The sequence below is a fragment of the Pseudophryne corroboree genome, chromosome 11 (assembly GCF_028390025.1).
Source record: "Pseudophryne corroboree isolate aPseCor3 chromosome 11, aPseCor3.hap2, whole genome shotgun sequence".
Classification (NCBI taxonomy): domain Eukaryota; kingdom Metazoa; phylum Chordata; class Amphibia; order Anura; family Myobatrachidae; genus Pseudophryne; species Pseudophryne corroboree.
The window spans coordinates 335806551-335825417 of record NC_086454.1 but is presented as its reverse complement, the minus strand read 5'-3'; the positions used below and the strand labels follow the sequence as shown (position 1 = coordinate 335825417).

The 18867-nt window shown below is 55.2% G+C and overlaps 1 protein-coding gene across 3 annotated transcripts in view; it reads right to left on the bottom strand.

The window, feature by feature from the left end:
* Positions 1-18867, bottom strand: part of LOC134969692 (adhesion G-protein coupled receptor G1-like) — a 165904-nt gene that overhangs the window by 63729 nt on the left and 83308 nt on the right. For all 3 annotated transcript variants that reach the window (XM_063945801.1, XM_063945803.1, XM_063945802.1), the window contains exons 4-7: positions 8049-8127; positions 6718-6832; positions 6491-6616; positions 6157-6273 (exon numbers count right to left, since the gene is read on the bottom strand). In XM_063945801.1, the coding sequence (XP_063801871.1) occupies positions 6157-6273; positions 6491-6616; positions 6718-6832; positions 8049-8127 (437 nt within the window). The remainder of the gene's footprint in view (positions 1-6156; positions 6274-6490; positions 6617-6717; positions 6833-8048; positions 8128-18867) is intronic.

Genomic DNA, 18867 nt, shown 5'->3' with positions numbered 1-18867 from the left:
GACTTCTGTTCCTGGGAACTAGCTGTGTTGTGCAGCTTCTTTCCTCTGCCCCTGCCTCTGGCAAGAAAGGACGCACCTCGGCCTTTCTTGTTTTTCTGTGATCGCAAGGACTGCTTTTGATAATATGGTGCTCTCTTAGGCTGTGAGGAAACATATGGCAAAAAATTTGACTTTCCAGCAGTAGCTGTGGAGACCAGGTCCGAGAGACCCTCCCCAAACAATTCCTCACCCTTGTAAGGTAAAACCTCCATATGCCTTTTTGAGTCGGCATCACCTGTCCATTGCCGAGTCCACAGGACCCTTCTGGCAGAAATTGACATAGCATTTATTCTAGAACCCAGTAGACTAATGTGTCTTTGAGCATCTCTCATATAAAGGACAGCGTCTTTAATATGCCCCAGGGTCAATAAAACAGTACCCCTATCTAGGGTATCCAACTCCTCTGATAAGGTATCAGTCCATGCCGCTACAGCACTACAGAGCCAGGCCGACGCGATTGCCGGTCTGAGCAAGGTACCTGAATGTGTATAAATGGACTTCAGGGTACCCTCCTGCTTGCGATCAGCAGCATCCTTGAGGGTAGCTATATCCTGGGACGGCAGGGCTACCTTTTTGGATAAGCATGTTAAAGCTTTGTCCACCCTAGGGGAGGATTCCCATCATAACCTGTCAGTTGGCGGGAAAGGATACGCCATAAGAATCCGTTTGGAAATCTGCATTTTTTTATCTGGAGATTCCCAAACTTTTTCACATAACTCATTCAGCTCGTGTTAGGGGGGAAAGGTTACCTCCGGCTTCTTTTCCCCATACATATGAACCCTCCTGTCAGGGACTGGGGTTTCCTCTGTGATGTGCAAAACATCCTTAATTGCTATAATCATATATCGGAGTGATTTAGCCAACTTTGGCTGTAACTTTGCATCATCGTAATCGACACTGGAGTCAGAATCCATGTCGGTATCTGTATCAACAATTTGGGATAGTGGGCGCTTCTGAGACCCTGACGGCCTCTGCGACATAGGATCAGGCACGGGTTGGGACCCTGACTGTCCTGAGGCTTCAGCTTTATCTAACCTCTTATGCAAGGAATTAACATTATCATTTAAAACCTTCCACATATCCATCCAATCAGGTGTCGGCGCCGTCGGCGGAGACACCACATTCACTTGCTCCCGCTCTGCTTCCACATAGCCTTCCTCATCAGACATGTCGACACAAGCGTACCGACACACCACACACACAGGGAATGCCCTGTTTGAAGACAGTTCCCCCACAAGGCCCTTTGGAGAGACAGAGAGAGAGTATGCCAGCACACACCCCAGCGCTATAAACCCAGGAATAACACAGTAACTTAATGTTAACCCAGTAGCTGCTGTTTATATTGTGTTTTTTTTTTTTGCACCTAATTTATGTGCCCCCCCTCTCTTTTTACCCTCTTCTACCGTGAATCTGCAGGGGAGAGCCTGGGGAGCTTCCTCTCAGCGGAGCTGTGGAGAAAAAATGGCGCTGGTGAATGCCTCAGGAAGAAGCCCTGCCCCCTCGACGGCGGGCTTCTGTCCCGCTTAAATATGCATTTTCTTGGCAGGGGCTCATACATATATACAGTGCCCAACTGTATATATATGTTTACTTTTGCCAAAAAGAGGATCCAAATGCTGCCCAGGGCGCCCCCGCCCTGCGCCCTGCACCCTTACAGTGACCGAAGTATGTGAGGTGTGTGGGAGCAATGGCGCACAGCTGCAGTGCTGTGCGTTACCTCAGTGAAGAACGGAGTCTTCTGCTGCCGATATGAAGTCTTCTTGCTTCTCATACTCACCCGGCTTCTGTCTTCCGGCTCTGCGAGGGGGACGGCGGCGCGGATCTGGGATCGGACGGCGAGGGTGAGATCCTGCGTACGATCCCTCTGGAGCTAATGGTGTCCAGTAGCCTAAGAAGCAGGACCTAGCTTCAGAGAGTAGGGCTGCTTCTCTCCCCTCAGTCCCACGATGCAGGGAGTCTGTTGCCAGCAGAGCTCCCTGAAAATAAAAAACCTAACAAAATACTTTCTCTCAGCGAACTCAGGAGAGCTCACTAAAAAGCACCCAGCTCGTCTGGGCACAGTATCAAACTGAGGTCTGGAGGAGGGGCACAGAGGGAGGAGCCAGTGCACACCAGAATCTAAATTCTTTCTTAAAGTGCCCATGTCTCCTGCGGAGCCCGTCTATCCCCATGGTCCTTACGGAGTCCCCAGCATCCACTAGGACGTTAGAGAAAGATGTATTAGGGGAATCGCTGTATTACAGGAGCTGACAATCTAATAAAACTCTCGGAACAGAGATATTGCTGGATGGGTTCATTCATAGTACAGGATTTGTGCCCAGAGATGACACGTGACCCAGTATACAGAGTAATGGAGCCATATAGAGGGGACGTCAGTGTAGGGAATCCACAGGTCTATGTCTCCTCTCACAGCCGCGCAGCGCTCACTTCTGCCCTCTGCAGCGCTCTCTCCTGTCCTCTCATGGCCGCGCAGCGCTCTCTCCTGTCCTCTCACAGCCGTATAGCGCTCTTTCCTATCACTCACAGCCGTGCAGCGCTCTCTCCTGTCCTCTCACAGCCGTGCAGCGCTCTCTCCTATCACTCACAGCCGTACAGCACTCTCTCCTGTGTCCTGTCCTCTCACAGCCGCGCAGCGCTCTCTCCTGTCCTCTCACAGCCGCGCAGCGCTCTCCTGTCCTCTCACAGCCATGCAGCGCTCTCTCCTGTCCTCTCACAGCCGCGCAGCGCTCTCTCCTGTCCTCTCACAGCCGCGCAGCGCTCTCTCCTGTCCTCTCACGGCCATGCAGCGCTCTCTCCTGTCCTCTCACAGCCGTACAGTGCTCTCTCCTGTCCTCTCACAGCCGCGCAGCGCTCTCTCCTGTCCTCTCACAGCCGTGCAGCGCTCTCTCCTGTCCTCTCACAGCCGTACAGCGCTCTCTCCTGTCCTCTCACAGCCGTACAGCGCTCTCTCCTGTCCTCTCACAGCCGTATAGCGCTCTTTCCTATCACTCACAGCCGTGCAGCACTCTCTCCTGTCCTCTCACAGCCGTGCAGCACTCTCTCCTGTCCTCTCACAGCCGTGCAGCACTCTCTCCTGTCCTCTCACAGCCGTGCAGCACTCTCTCCTGTCCTCTCACAGCCGTGCAGCGCTCTCTCCTGTCCTCTCACAGCCGTGCAGCGCTCTTTCCTATCACTCACAGCCGTATAGCGCTCTCTCCTATCACTCACAGCCGTGCAGCGCTCTCTCCTGTCCTCTCACAGCCGTGCAGCGCTCTCTCCTGTACTCTCACAGCCGTGCAGCGCTCTTTCCTATCACTCACAGCCGTATAGCGCTCTCTCCTATCACTCACAGCCGTGCAGCGCTCTCTCCTGTCCTCTCACAGCCGTGCAGCGCTCTCTCCTGTCCTCTCACAGCCGTGCAGCGCTCTCTCCTGTCCTCTCACAGCCGTGCAGCGCTCTCTCCTGTCCTCTCACAGCCGTGCAGCGCTCTTTCCTATCACTCACAGCCGTATAACGCTCTCTCCTATCACTCACAGCCGTGCAGCGCTCTCTCCTGTCCTGTCACAGCCGTGCAGCGCTCTCTCCTGTCCTGTCACAGCCGTGCAGCGCTCCCTCCTATCCTCTCACAGCCGTACAGCGCTCTCTCCTGTCCTCTCACAGCCGTACAGCGCTCTCTCCTGTCCTCTCACAGCCGTGCAGCAATCTCTCCTATCTCTCACAGCCGTGCAGCAATCTCTCCTATCTCTCACAGCCGTGCAGCGCTCTCTCCTGTCCTCTCACAGCCGTACAGCGCTCTACCATCTCTCACAGCCGTGCAGCGCTCTCTCCTGTCCTCTCACAGCCGTACAGCGCTCTCTCCTGTCCTCTCACAGCCATGAAGCGCTCTCTCCTGTCTCTCACAGCCGTGCAGCGCTCTCTCCTGTCCTCTCACAGCCATGCAGCGCTCTCTCCTATCTCTCACAGTCCTATCTCTCACAGCCGTGCAGCGCTCTCTCCTATCTCTCACAGCCGTGCAGCGCTCTCTCCTGCCCTCTCACAGCCACGCAGCACTCTCTTCTGTCCTCTCACAGCCGTGCAGCGCTCTCTCCTATCCTCTCACAGCCGTATAGCGCTCTTTCCTATCACTCACAGCCGTGCAGCGCTCTCTCCTGTCCTCTCACAGCCGTGCAGCGCTCTCTCCTGTCCTCTCACAGCCGTGCAGCGGTCTCTCCTGTCCTGTCACAGCTGTGCAGCGCTCCCTCCTATCCTCTCACAGCCATGCAGCGCTCTCTCCTATCACTCACAGCCGTACAGCGCTCTCTCCTATCACTCACAGCCGTACAGCACTCTCTCCTGTGTCCTGTCCTCTCACAGCCGCGCAGCGCTCTCTACTGTCCTCTCACAGCCGTGCAGCGCTCTCTCCTGTCCTCTCACAGCCGTACAGCACTCTCTCCTGTCCTCTCACAGCCGTACAGCGCTCTCTCCTGTCCTCTCACAGCCGTACAGCGCTCTCTGTCCTCTCACAGCCGTGCAGCGCTCTCTCCCATCTCTCACAGCCGTGCAGCGCTCTCTCCCATCTCTCACAGCCGTGCAGCGCTCTCACCTGTCTCTCACAGCCGTGCAGCGCTCTGTCCCATCTCTCACAGCTGTGCAGCGCTCTCTCCCATCTCTCACAGCCGTGCAGCGCTCTCTCCCATCTCTCACAGCCGTGCAGCGCTCTCTCCCATCTCTCACAGCCGTGCAGCGCTCTCTCCCATCTCTCACAGCCGTGCAGCGCTCTCTCCCATCTCTCACAGCCGTGCAGCGCTCTCTCTCCCATCTCCACACTCACAGGGGAGAATGGGTAGATGGGACGAAAAGAGACCGCCCCCGGCCACCTGGAGGGGATGTGACAGTTGCATCTTATCCATAAACACTTTGAAGAGACTGTGCCTGAGCTGTGGGAAATAAACCGCCCGCCTGACGTGTGGTGTGTAACCGGCCACAAAAACGTCTCATAGCACCATATTCAGTGCGGCCTTTACACTCTCCAAACACCCGGAACAGGCGAGTACTGAGTACAGCTGCAGCAGCGACACACCACACGTCCTCCTCACTGGCTAGGTGCCGGGTGCTAGAGTCATCACTACAAGTGCTACCCGTCACTGATACTGCAGGAGGTGCTGCAGGTGGGAGTGATGCTACCTGGGACAGGTGTTATAGTGTAGATAGGTGTTACCTGGGACATGTGTTACAGTGCAGAGATGTATTACCTGGTACATGTATTATATTGTAGAGAGGTGTTACCTGGTACAGGTGTTATAGTGTAGAGATGTATTACCTGGTACATGTATTATATTGTAGAGAGGTGTTACCTGGTACAGGTGTTCTAGTGTAGATAGGTGTTACCTGGTACAGGTGTTCTAGTGTAGATAGGTGTTACCTGGGACAGGTGTTATAGTGTAGATAGGTGTTACCTGGGACAGGTGTTACAGTGCAGAGATGTGTTACCTGGTACAGGTGTTATAGTGTATAGATGTATTACCTGGGACATGTGTTACAGTGCAGAGATGTATTACCTGGGACAGGTGTTCTAGTGTAGACAGGTGTTACCTGGTACATGTATTATATTGTAGAGAGGTGTTACCTGGTACAGGTGTTCTAGTGTAGAGAGGAGTTACCTGGGACATGTATTATATTGTAGAGAAGTGTTACCTGGGACAGGTGTTATAGAGTAGAGATGTATTGCCTGGTACAGGTGTTACAGTGTAGATAGGTGTTACCTGGTACAGGTGTTACAGTGTAGATAGGTATTACCTGGTACAGGTGTTATAGTGTAGATAGGTGTTACCTGGGACAGGTGTTATAGTGTAGATAGGTGTTACCTGGTACAGGTGTTATAGTGTAGAGATGTATTACCTGGTACAGGTGTTACAGTGTAGATAGGTGTTACCTGGTACAGGTGTTATAGTGTAGATAGGTGTTACCTGGGACAGGTGTTATAGTGTAGATAGGTGTTACCTGGGACAGGTGTTATAGTGTAGATAGGTGTTACCTGGGACAGGTACTGTATAACAGAGGTGTGGTAACTATTACCCAGAACAGGTACTCTACCACACCTGGGCAAGCAGCTGCTCCATATATAGTCATATAGGAGAGCTAGTACACAAGAGAGGTTACCTGTATGGGCTGATGCTGAAAGGTGAGTACTATATCCTCAGGGAGGTTGGTGACCTTTGTGTCCTGCAGGCTGATGCCGACCACTTGATCTCCGAGCAGCGTGCTGTTTGCGGCATCCTGTACACAGAGCAATGGAAGACATTACAGGGGTTTTATAGGCTGTCTGCGTGGATGACGGGATATATTACAGTCCCGTATACTGTATACAGTGCCTGGTCACGACAGGATAGAGCAGAGGGGCCCATCTGGTGTGGGCAGGGGGTTGCGCCATGGTTGGGATGGGGTAGGGGGGTCGCGCCATGGTGGGGACGGGGTAGGGGAATGAAAGGGTCACCTGGAAGAGAGAAGGGCCGTGGAGTCGGACCACGTACAGTCTCATGGCAGGTTTATCCATCACCGTCTCTAACAGCTGTGTTGGGAAATGCAGAGAGACCCCCAGACTCTCAGGAATAGAGTTTAGCTGTAGAAGAGAAGGATTAACGTATGGTCAGAGCAGGACAATGACGTTAGACATTGGGTAATCAGGCTGAGGACAAGGGTGGGCTAGGATATACCACTCACCACATCAGCAGAGTCCAGCCTGTACACTGCTGCCTCCAGTGACCCCTTCCCAAAATGGTGTCTGTCCCCATCCAACTGTACCGCCGACAGCGCCGTATCAATCCACCTGCGCAGCCTGAAACAAGACAATTGTTATTGCTGTGGGCTGCACCCACCTCTGACCAATGCCCCAATACACATTTCCTATGTGTCAATGCTATTGGTGGATAAATGAGAACAGCCCAGGAAGTACAATCAGATAGTGATTATTCCCGGCCTTATATGCGTCTGTCCGCAACGACAGATGTCCGGGGACACATCACAAGGCGTATCCTGCGGCATCAGTGCAGGGATAAGGGGCGTACAGAGGGGATCATTATCAGACTGCGGCATCAGTGCAGGTATACGGGGCGCACAGAGCAGATCATTATCAGACTGCGGCATCAGTGCAAGGATAAGGGACGTACAGAGCAGATCATTATCAGACTGCGGCATCAGTGCAAGGATAAGGGCGTACAGAGCAGATCATTATCAGACTGAGACATCAGTGCAGGGATAAGGGGCGTACAGAGCGGACCATTATCAGACTGCGGCATCAATGCAGGCATAAGGGGCCTAGAGAGCATATCATTATCAGACTGCGGCATCAGTGCAAGGATAAGGGGCCTAGAGAGCAAATCATTATCAGACTACAGCATCAGTGCAGGGATAAGGGGCCTAGAGAGCAGATCATTATACATTATCAGACTGCGGCATCAGTGCAAGGATAAGGGGCCTAGAGAGCAGATCATTATCAGACTGCAGCATCAGTGCAGGGATAAGGAGCCTAGAGAGCAGATCATTATCAGACTGCAGCATCAGTGCAAGGATAAGGGGCCTAGAGAGCAGATCATTATCAGACTGCAGCATCAGTGCAAGGATAAGGGGCCTAGAGAGCAGATCATTATCAGACTGCAGCATCAGTGCAGGGATAAGGGGCCTAGAGAGCAGATCATTATACATTATCAGACTGCGGCATCAGTGCAAGGATAAGGGGCCTAGAGAGCAGATCATTATCAGACTGCAGCATCAGTGCAGGGATAAGGGGCCTAGAGAGCAGACCATTATACATTATCAGACTGCGGTATCAGTGCAGGGATAAGGGACATACAGAGCAGATCATTATCAGAGTGCGGCATCAGTGCAGGGATAAGGGGCATACAGAGCAGATCATTATCAGAGTGCGGCATCAGTGCAGGGATAAGGGGCCTACAGAGCAGATCATTATCAGAGTGTGGCATCAGTGCAGGGATAAGCGGGACAAATTATTCCTCATATATACAGAACTATGGTGAGAATAATCAGACACTTACTCTCGCCTGTTCCCGCGGAGTCCTGACCTGTCCAGGTAGTCGCCCACCTGCGAGATCTCGTGTTCTAGGGATGCGGTGTCTGGGGTGAGACAGGCAGAAGTCACAGATGCAGAGTTATAATGGGGAGAATAGAGAGACAGGTCACTACTGACACGTTTATATCATACAATTACTGTGATTTATTCCCGTACACGAGCACTGCATCCAATAGGAACCCTAGAAAGCAGATATTAGGATATGAGTATACAGAGGAGGATCCAGGAAAAAAATTACAGTGGGGGCACAGGCCCGCATGCCCCCCCCCTGGATCCGCCACTGGGAGTATACTACATGCAGCCACTGAACTCATACTGTAGCTTTCCCAGTATCAATATTTGCATACACCTTCTAACAACAAAAATAATAACTCTGATGTGGTGTGCAGAAAATTTGGGGCACAGGACTGACAAAATAGGCAGCAGCCCCCCACCCCACAAATAAAAGAAAAATCTAAAATAAATATTTAAAAAAAAAAAATTCCTATGCGCATAAGGAGTATCACCATATGTTTGGAGAGGGACACTTTATTAGAGAGCGGACGGTGGTGGCAGACGGACAGGGACGGACGGTGGCGGGCAGATGGCGGCATGAGTGGCCCGGGCCCTCCCCACTCTGCCAGAGAGGCTGGTCCTGGCAAAGCTGTGCCCCCAGTACCCCCCTGATGGGTGCCTGTGTATGTGTGTGCATGTACGTGTGGTAGGAATATAGAGTGTAAGCTCCACTGGAGCAGAGACTGATGTGAATGTCCAAATATTCTCTGTGAACATTAATAACTGGTAATAATATGGATGAGAAATTCATAACCATTAACAAAGCCCCACCCACCATTAACAAAGCCACACCCACCAATTTAACCAAACTTACCATTACCAAAACACACCTATTATTAAATATATTCATGCCTACCATTAACAATGCCACACCCATCATTAACAAAGCCACACCCACCAATTTAACCAAACTTACCCATACCAAAACACACCTATTATTAAATATATTCATGCCTACCATTAACAAAGCCACACCCACCATTAACAAAGCCACACCCACCATTAAACTGGGCAGCACGGATGGTGTAATGGTTAGCATTACTGCCTCACAGCACTCAGGTCATGGGTTCCCACCATGGCCCAGTGTGGAGTTTGTATGTTCTCCCCGTACCTGTGTGGGTTTTCTCCGGGTGATCTCATTTCCTCCCACAATCCAAAAATATACTGGTGGGTTATAACTGGATCCCAACAAAATGACCCCTAGCGTGAATGTGTGTACAGTATATGGGTCCAGTGGCTCTTACGTGCCATCACATTCTATGGAGAGAATTCAAATGTTATCGGCCCGATCTCCCGTCTAAAGTGACGGAGATCGCAAAGGGCGATACACAACTGATGACCCCTATCGCGCCCGTTATTCGTGTCGGGTGCAACTAAATCTGACGACTAAACTAATAGGCGCCCAAAAGGATCACTTTTCACACATGTCAGCTCGCCACCCCCGGTAGGTGCGAGGTGAAATGTAGACGCTGGCAGCCGATCGCGCCCCGAATGGAGCTACATTGGAAAATCTCCGTTCCACGCCATCTAGTGGCTGCCAGCGGTGAAAACATTTGTTTCTATACACAGACATCTCCTGGAAAACGCTTTGCGCTGACAAGTGACATATGCTGCAACGCTGCAGAACTTCGCTGCTTCTTTCCTTAGTTCAGAGGAAAAGTCCAAGGAGGACATTGGTGGTCATTCCGAGTTGTTCGCTCGGTAATTTTCTTCGCATCGCAGCGATTTTCCGCTAACTGCGCATGCGCAATGTTTGCACTGCGACTGCGCCAAGTAAATTTGCTACGCAGTTAGGTATTTTACTCACGGCATTACGAGGTTTTTTCTTCGTTCTGGTGATCGTAATGTGATTGACAGGAAGTGGGTGTTTCTGGGCGGAAACTGGACGTTTTATGGGAGTGTGTGAAAAAACGCTGCTGTTTCTGGGAAAAACGCGGGAGTGTCTGAAGAAACGGGGGAGTGTCTGGGCGAACGCTGGGTGTGTTTGTGACGTCAAACCAGGAACGACAAACACTGAACTGATCGCACTGGAAGAGTAAGTCTCGAGCTACTCAGAAACAGCACAGAGAAGTCTTTTCGCAATATTGCGAATCTTTCGTTCGCAATTTTACTATGCTAAGATTCACTCCCAGTAGGCGGCGGCTTAGCGTGTGCAAAGCTGCTAAAAGCAGCTTGCGAGCGAACAACTCGGAATGAGGGCCATTGTTCTTAATATACCGGAATATCCCTATCTAGTGGGTGCCAGAGAGAGTGGATTCATCAGTAAAGGAGGCCAGGGGGAGCCCGGACACTAACACCACTGCCTGGCACCGAGACAGGACACAGCTCTGCCAAGGGGACCACAGGCACTAGGACCACTGCCTGGCACTGAGACAAGACACAGCTCTGCCAGGGGGAGCCCGGGTACTAACACTACGGCCTGGCACTGAGATAGGACACCGCTCTGCCAGGGGGACTACAGGCACTAACACTACTGCCTGGCACTGGCACCAAGACAGCACACTGCTCTGCCAGGGGTACTACAGGCACTAACACTACGGCCTGGCACTGAGATAGGATACTGCTCTACCAGGGGTACCACAGGCACTAACACCACTGCCTGGCACTGAGATCAGATACAGCACAGCCAGGGGGAGCCCGGGTACTAACACTACGGCCTGGCATGGAGATAAGATACAGCCAGGGGGAGCCCGGGTACTAACACTATGGCCTGGCATGGAGATAGGATACAGCCAGGGGGAGCCCGGGTACTAACACTACGGCCTGGCATGGAGATAGTACCCGTGCTCCCCCTGGCTGTGCTGTGTCCTAACACTACGGCCTGGCATGGAGAGAGGACACAGCACAGCCAGGGGGAGCCCAGGTACTAACACTACGGCCTGGCACTGAGATCCGACACAGCACAGCCAGGGGGAGCCCGGGTACTAAAATTACTGCATGGCACTGAGACAGGACACCGCTCTGCCAGGGGGACCACAGGCACTAACACTACGGCCTGGCATGGAGATAGGATACAGCACAGCCAGGGGGAGCCCGGGTACTAACACTACGGCCTGGCATGGAGATAGGATACAGCCAGGGGAGCCCGGGTACTAACACTACGGCCTGGCATGGAGATAGGATACAGCCAGGGGGAGCCCGGGTACTAACACTACGGCCTGGCATGGAGATAGGATACAGCACAGCCAGGGGGAGCCCGGGTACTAACACTACGGCCTGGCATGGAGATAGGATACAGCCAGGGGGAGCCCAGGTACTAACACTATGGCCTGGCATGGATATAGGATATAGCCAGGCGGAGCCCGGGTACTAACACTATGGCCTGGCATGGATATAGGATACAGCCAGGGGGAGCCCGGGTACTAACACTACGGCCTGGCATGGAGATAGGATACAGCCAGGGGGTGCCCGGGTACTAACACTATGGCCTGGCATGGAGATAGGATACAGCCAGGGGGAGCCCGGGTACTAACACTACGACCTGGCATGGAGATAGGATACAGCCAGGGGGAGCCCGGGTACTAAAATTACTGCATGGCACTGAGACAGGACACCGCTCTGCCAGGGGGACCACAGGCACTAACACTACGGCCTGGCATGGAGATAGGATACAGCACAGCCAGGGGGAGCCCGGGTACTAACACTATGGCCTGGCATGGATATAGGATACAGCCAGGGGGAGCCCGGGTACTAACACTACGGCCTGGCATGGAGATAGGATACAGCCAGGGGGAGCCCGGGTACTAACACTACGGCCTGGCATGGAGATAGGATACAGCCAGGGGGAGCCCGGGTACTAACACTACGGCCTGGCATGGAGATAGGATACAGCCAGGGGGAGCCCGGGTACTAACACTACGGCCTGGCATGGATATAGGATATAGCCAGGGGGAGCCCGGGTACTAACACTACGGACTGGCATGGAGATAGGATACAGCCAGGGGGAGCCCGGGTACTAACACTTTGGCCTGGCATGGAGATAGAATACAGCCAGGGGGAGCCCGGGTACTAACACTACGGCCTGGCATGGAGATAGAATACAGCCAGGGGGAGCCCGGGTACTAACACTACGGCCTGGCATGGAGATAGAATACAGCCAGGGGGAGCCCAGGTACTAACACTATGGCCTGGCATGGAGATAGGATACAGCCAGGGGGAGCCCGGGTACTAACACTACGGCCTGGCATGGAGATAGGATACAGCACAGCCAGGGGAAGCCCAGGTACTAACACTACGGCCTGGCATGGAGATAGGACACGGCAGACATCTATTTTGGGGACAATAAGAGCTGGGAGACAGATGTCATGCTCCAGTGATGTAAGTGTGACCCCCCCAGGCCCTTCCTCGCATTCACCAGGCACAATGTCCTGGCACACTGGGAGGATGTGGGAGCTGCCAGACCTGGCAAAGTCTCTGGATAACTGGAATTCCATCGCTGCAGAGGGGGAGAGGTCCGCAAGCTCCTACTGGGAGCTCTCACTGGCCTGACAGTATACATCTCTCCTTCATGTACAGTGCAGAGGGGGAGAGGCCCGCAGGCTCCTACTGGGAGCTCTCACTGGTCTGACAGTATACATCTCTCCTTCATGTACAGTGCAGAGGGGGAGAGGCCCGCAGGCTCCTACTGGGAGCTCTCACTGGTCTGACAGTATACATCTCTCCTTCATGTACAGTGCAGAGGGGGAGAGGCCCGCAGGCTCCTACTGGGAGCTCTCACTGGTCTGACAGTATACATCTCTCATACATGTACAGTGCAGAGGGGGAGAGGCACGCAGGCTCCTACTGGGAGCTCTAACTGGTCTGACAGTATACATCTCTCCTTCATGTACAGTGTAGAGGGAAAGAGGCCCGCAGGCTCCTACTGGGAGCTCTCACTGGTCTGACAGTATACATCTCTCCTTCATGTACAGTGCAGAGCGGGAGAGGCCCGCAGGCTCCTACTGGGAGCTCTCACTGGTCTGACAGTATACATCTCTCCTTCATGTACAGTGCAGAGGGGGAGAGGCCCGCAGGCTCCTACTGGGAGCTCTCACTGGTCTGACAGTATACATCTCTCCTTCATGTACAGTGCAGAGCGGGAGAGGCCCGCAGGCTCCTACTGGGAGCTCTCACTGGTCTGACAGTATACACCTCTCCTTCATGTACAGTGCAGAGCGGGAGAGGCCCGCAGGCTCCTACTGGGAGCTCTCACTGGTCTGACAGTATACATCTCTCCTTCATGTACAGTGCAGAGCGGGAGAGGCCCGCAGGCTCCTACTGGGAGCTCTCACTGGTCTGACAGTATACATCTCTCCTTCATGTACAGTGCAGAGGGGGAGAGGCCAGCAGGCTCCTACTGGGAGCTCTCACTGGTCTGACAGTATACATCTCTCCTTCATGTACAGTGCAGAGCGGGAGAGGCACGCAGGCTCCTACTGGTAGCTCTCACTGGTCTGACAGTATACATCTCTCCTTCATGTACAGTGCAGAGGGGGAGAGGCCCGCAGGCTCCTACTGGGAGCTCTCACTGGTCTGACAGTATACATCTCTCCTTCATGTACAGTGCAGAGCGGGAGAGGCACGCAGGCTCCTACTGGGAGCTCTCACTGGTCTGACAGTATACATCTCTCCTACATGTACAGTGCAGAGGGGGAGAGGCCCGCAGGCTCCTACTGGGAGCTCTCACTGGTCTGACAGTATACATCTCTCCTTCATGTACAGTGCAGAGCGGGAGAGGCACGCAGGCTCCTACTGGGAGCTCTCACTGGTCTGACAGTATACATCTCTCCTACATGTACAGTGCAGAGGGGGAGAGGTCCGCAGGCTCCTACTGGGAGCTCTCACTGGTCTGACAGTATACATCTCTCCTACATGTACAGTGCAGAGGGGGAGAGGCCCGCAGGCTCCTACTGGGAGCTCTCACTGGTCTGACAGTATACATCTCTCCTACATGTACAGTGCAGAGGGGGAGAGGCCCGCAGGCTCCTACTGGGAGCTCTCACTGGTCTGACAGTATACATCTATCCTACATGTACAGTGCAGAGGGGGAGAGGTCCGCAGGCTCCTACTGGGAGCTCTCACTGGTCTGACAGTATACATCTCTCCTACATGTACAGTGCAGAGGGGGAGAGCCCGCAGGCTCCTACTGGGAGCTCTCACTGGTCTGACAGTATACATCTCTCCTTCATGTACAGTGCAGAGGGGGAGAGGTCCGCAGGCTCCTACTGGGAGCTCTCACTGGTCTGACAGTATACATCTCTCCTTCATGTACAGTGCAGAGCGGGAGAGGCACGCAGGCTCCTACTGGGAGCTCTCACTGGTCTGACAGTATACATCTCTCCTTCATGTACAGTGCAGAGCGGGAGAGGCACGCAGGCTCCTACTGGGAGCTCTCACTGGTCTGACAGTATACATCTCTCCTTCATGTACAGTGCAGAGCGGGAGAGGCCCGCAGGCTCCTACTGGGAGCTCTCACTGGTCTGACAGTATACATCTCTCCTTCATGTACAGTGCAGAGCGGGAGAGGCACGCAGGCTCCTACTGGGAGCTCTCACTGGTCTGACAGTATACATCTCTCCTTCATGTACAGTGCAGAGCGGGAGAGGCCCGCAGGCTCCTACTGGGAGCTCTCACTGGTCTGACAGTATACATCTCTCCTTCATGTACAGTGCAGAGCGGGAGAGGCCCGCAGGCTCCTACTGGGAGCTCTCACAGGTCTGACAGTATACATCTCTCCTTCATGTACAGTGCAGAGGGGGAGAGGCCCGCAGGCTCCTACTGGGAGCTCTCACTGGTCTGACAGTATACATCTCTCCTTCATGTACAGTGCAGAGCGGGAGAGGCCCGCAGGCTCCTACTGGGAGCTCTCACTGGTCTGACAGTATACATCTCTCCTTCATGTACAGTGCAGAGGGGGAGAGGCCCGCAGGCTCCTACTGGGAGCTCTCACTGGTCTGACAGTATACATCTATCCTACATGTACAGTGCAGAGCGGGAGAGGCCCGCAGGCTCCTACTGGGAGCTCTCACTGGTCTGACAGTATACATCTCTCCTTCATGTACAGTGCAGAGGGGGAGAGGCCCGCAGGCTCCTACTGGGAGCTCTCACTGGTCTGACAGTATACATCTCTCCTTCATGTACAGTGCAGAGGGGGAGAGGCCCGCAGGCTCCTACTGGGAGCTCTCACTGGTCTGACAGTATACACCTCTCCTTCATGTACAGTGCAGAGCGGGAGAGGCCCGCAGGCTCCTACTGGGAGCTCTCACTGGTCTGACAGTATACATCTCTCCTTCATGTACAGTGCAGAGGGGGAGAGGCACGCAGGCTCCTACTGGGAGCTCTCACTGGTCTGACAGTATACATCTCTCCTTCATGTACAGTGCAGAGGGGGAGAGGCCCGCAGGCTCCTACTGGGAGCTCTCACTGGTCTGACAGTATACATCTCTCCTTCATGTACAGTGCAGAGGGGGAGAGGCCCGCAGGCTCCTACTGGGAGCTCTCACTGGTCTGACAGTATACATCTCTCCTTCATGTACAGTGCAGAGCGGGAGAGGCACGCAGGCTCCTACTGGGAGCTCTCACTGGTCTGACAGTATACATCTCTCCTTCATGTACAGTGCAGAGCGGGAGAGGCCCGCAGGCTCCTACTGGGAGCTCTCACTGGTCTGACAGTATACATCTCTCCTTCATGTACAGTGTAGAGGGGGAGAGGCCCGCAGGCTCCTACTGGGAGCTCTCACTGGTCTGACAGTATACATCTCTCCTTCATGTACAGTGCAGAGCGGGAGAGGCCCGCAGGCTCCTACTGGGAGCTCTCACTGGTCTGACAGTATACATCTCTCCTTCATGTACAGTGCAGAGGGGGAGAGGCACGCAGGCTCCTACTGGGAGCTCTCACTGGTCTGACAGTATACATCTCTCCTTCATGTACAGTGCAGAGCGGGAGAGGCCCGCAGGCTCCTACTGGGAGCTCTCACTGGTCTGACAGTATACAGCTCTCCTTCATGTACAGTGTAGAGGGGGAGAGGCCCGCAGGCTCCTACTGGGAGCTCTCACTGGTCTGACAGTATACACCTCTCCTTCATGTACAGTGCAGAGCGGGAGAGGCCCGCAGGCTCCTACTGGGAGCTCTCACTGGTCTGACAGTATACATCTCTCCTTCATGTACAGTGCAGAGGGGGAGAGGCACGCAGGCTCCTACTGGGAGCTCTCACTGGTCTGACAGTATACATCTCTCCTTCATGTACAGTGCAGAGGGGGAGAGGCCCGCAGGCTCCTACTGGGAGCTCTCACTGGTCTGACAGTATACATCTCTCCTTCATGTACAGTGCAGAGGGGGAGAGGCCCGCAGGCTCCTACTGGGAGCTCTCACTGGTCTGACAGTATACATCTCTCCTTCATGTACAGTGCAGAGCGGGAGAGGCACGCAGGCTCCTACTGGGAGCTCTCACTGGTCTGACAGTATACATCTCTCCTTCATGTACAGTGCAGAGCGGGAGAGGCCCGCAGGCTCCTACTGGGAGCTCTCACTGGTCTGACAGTATACATCTCTCCTTCATGTACAGTGCAGAGCGGGAGAGGCCCGCAGGCTCCTACTGGGAGCTCTCACTGGTCTGACAGTATACATCTCTCCTACATGTACAGTGCAGAGGGGGAGAGGCCCGCAGGCTCCTACTGGGAGCTCTCACTGGTCTGACAGTATACATCTCTCCTTCATGTACAGTGCAGAGGGGGAGAGGCCCGCAGGCTCCTACTGGGAGCTCTCACTGGTCTGACAGTATACATCTATCCTACATGTACAGTGCAGAGGGGGAGAGGCCCGCAGGCTCCTACTGGGAGCTCTCACTGGTCTGACAGTATACATCTATCCTACATGTACAGTGCAGAGGGGGAGAGGCACGCAGGCTCCTACTGGGAGCTCTCACTGGTCTGACAGTATACATCTCTCCTTCATGTACAGTGCAGAGCGGGATACCGTTATTAGGTCACCAGCACTTAGGTCGGCCACTGTTGGTCGACATGCATTGTGTCGACATGATCAATGGGTCAACATGTACTATGTCGACATGGAAAAGGTCGACATGAGTTTCACATTTTTTTCTTCATTTTTTTTAACTTTTTCATACTTTACGATCCACGTGGACTACAATTGGGAACGGTAAACGAGCGTAGCGATAGCGGCACACCCCCGGCCTCACCGACAGCGGCGCACCCCCGGCCTCACCGGCACACACCCGGCCTCACCGACAGCGGCACACCCCCGGCCTCACCGACAGCGGCGCACCCCCGGCCTCACCGGCACACACCCGGCCTCACCGACAGCGGCACACCCCCGGCCTCAACGACAGCGGCACACCCCCGTCCTCACTGACAGCGGCACACCCCCGGCCTCACCGACACACCCCCGGCCTCACCGACACATCCCTGGCCTCACCGACAGCGGCACACCCCCGGCCTCACCGACAGCGGCACACCCCCGGCCTCACCGACAGCGGCACCCCCCCGGCCTCACCGACGGCGGCACCCCCCCCCCCCCCCCGCCCCCCCGCCTCACCGACAGTGGCACCCCCCGCCTCACTGACACATCCCTGACCTCACTGACAGCGGCACCCCCCCGCTTCACTGACAGCGGCACACCCCCCGCTTCACTGACAGCGGCACCCCCCCCGCTTCACTGATAGCGGCACCCCCCCCCGCCTCACAGACAGCGGCACACCCCCCAATTCACTGACAGCGGCACACCCCCCCGCTTCACTGATAGCGGCACACCCCCCGCTTCACTGACAGCGGCACACCCCCCGCCTCACTGACAGCGGCACCCCCCCCCCGCTTCACTGACAGCGGCACACCCCCCCGCTTCACTGACAGCGGCACACCCCCCGCTTCACTGACAGCGGCACACCCCACCGCCTCCCTGACAGCGGCACACCCCCTCCTCACTGACAGCGGCAAACCCCCCCCCCGCCTCACTGACAGCGGCACCCCCCCCTCCTCACTGACAGTGCCCCCCCCCCCCCGCTTCACTGACAGCGGCACACCCACTGCCTCACTGACAGCGGCACACCCCCCCACCTCACTGACAGTGGCACACCCTCCGCCTCACTGACAGCGGCACACCCCCCGCCTCACTGACAGCAGCACCCCCCCCCGTCACTGACAGCGGCACACCCATCGCCTCACTGACAGCGACACACCCACCGCCTCACTGACAGCGGCACACCCACCGGCTCACTGACAAATCCCTGACCTCACTGACAGCGGCACACCCACCGCCTCACTGGCAGCGGCACCCCCCCCCCGCTTCACTGACAGCGGCACACCCCCCCGCCTCACTGACAGCGGCACACCCCCCGCTTCACTGACAGGGGCACACACCCCGCCTCACCGACGGCGGCACCCCCCCCCCCCCCCCCGCCTCACCGACAGTGGCACCCCCCCGCCTCACTGACACATCCCTGACCTCACTGACAGCGGCACCCCCCCGCTTCACTGACAGCGGCACACCCCCCGCTTCACTGACAGCGGCACCCCCCCCCGCTTCACTGATAGCGGCACCCCCCCCGCCTCACAGACAGCGGCACACCCCCCAATTCACTGACAGCGGCACACCCCCCCGCTTCACTGATAGCGGCACACCCCCCGCTTCACTGACAGCGGCACCCCCCCCGCCTCACTGGCAGCGGCACCCCCCCCCCCCGCTTCACTGACAGCGGCACACCCCCCCGCTTCACTGACAGCGGCACACCCCCCGC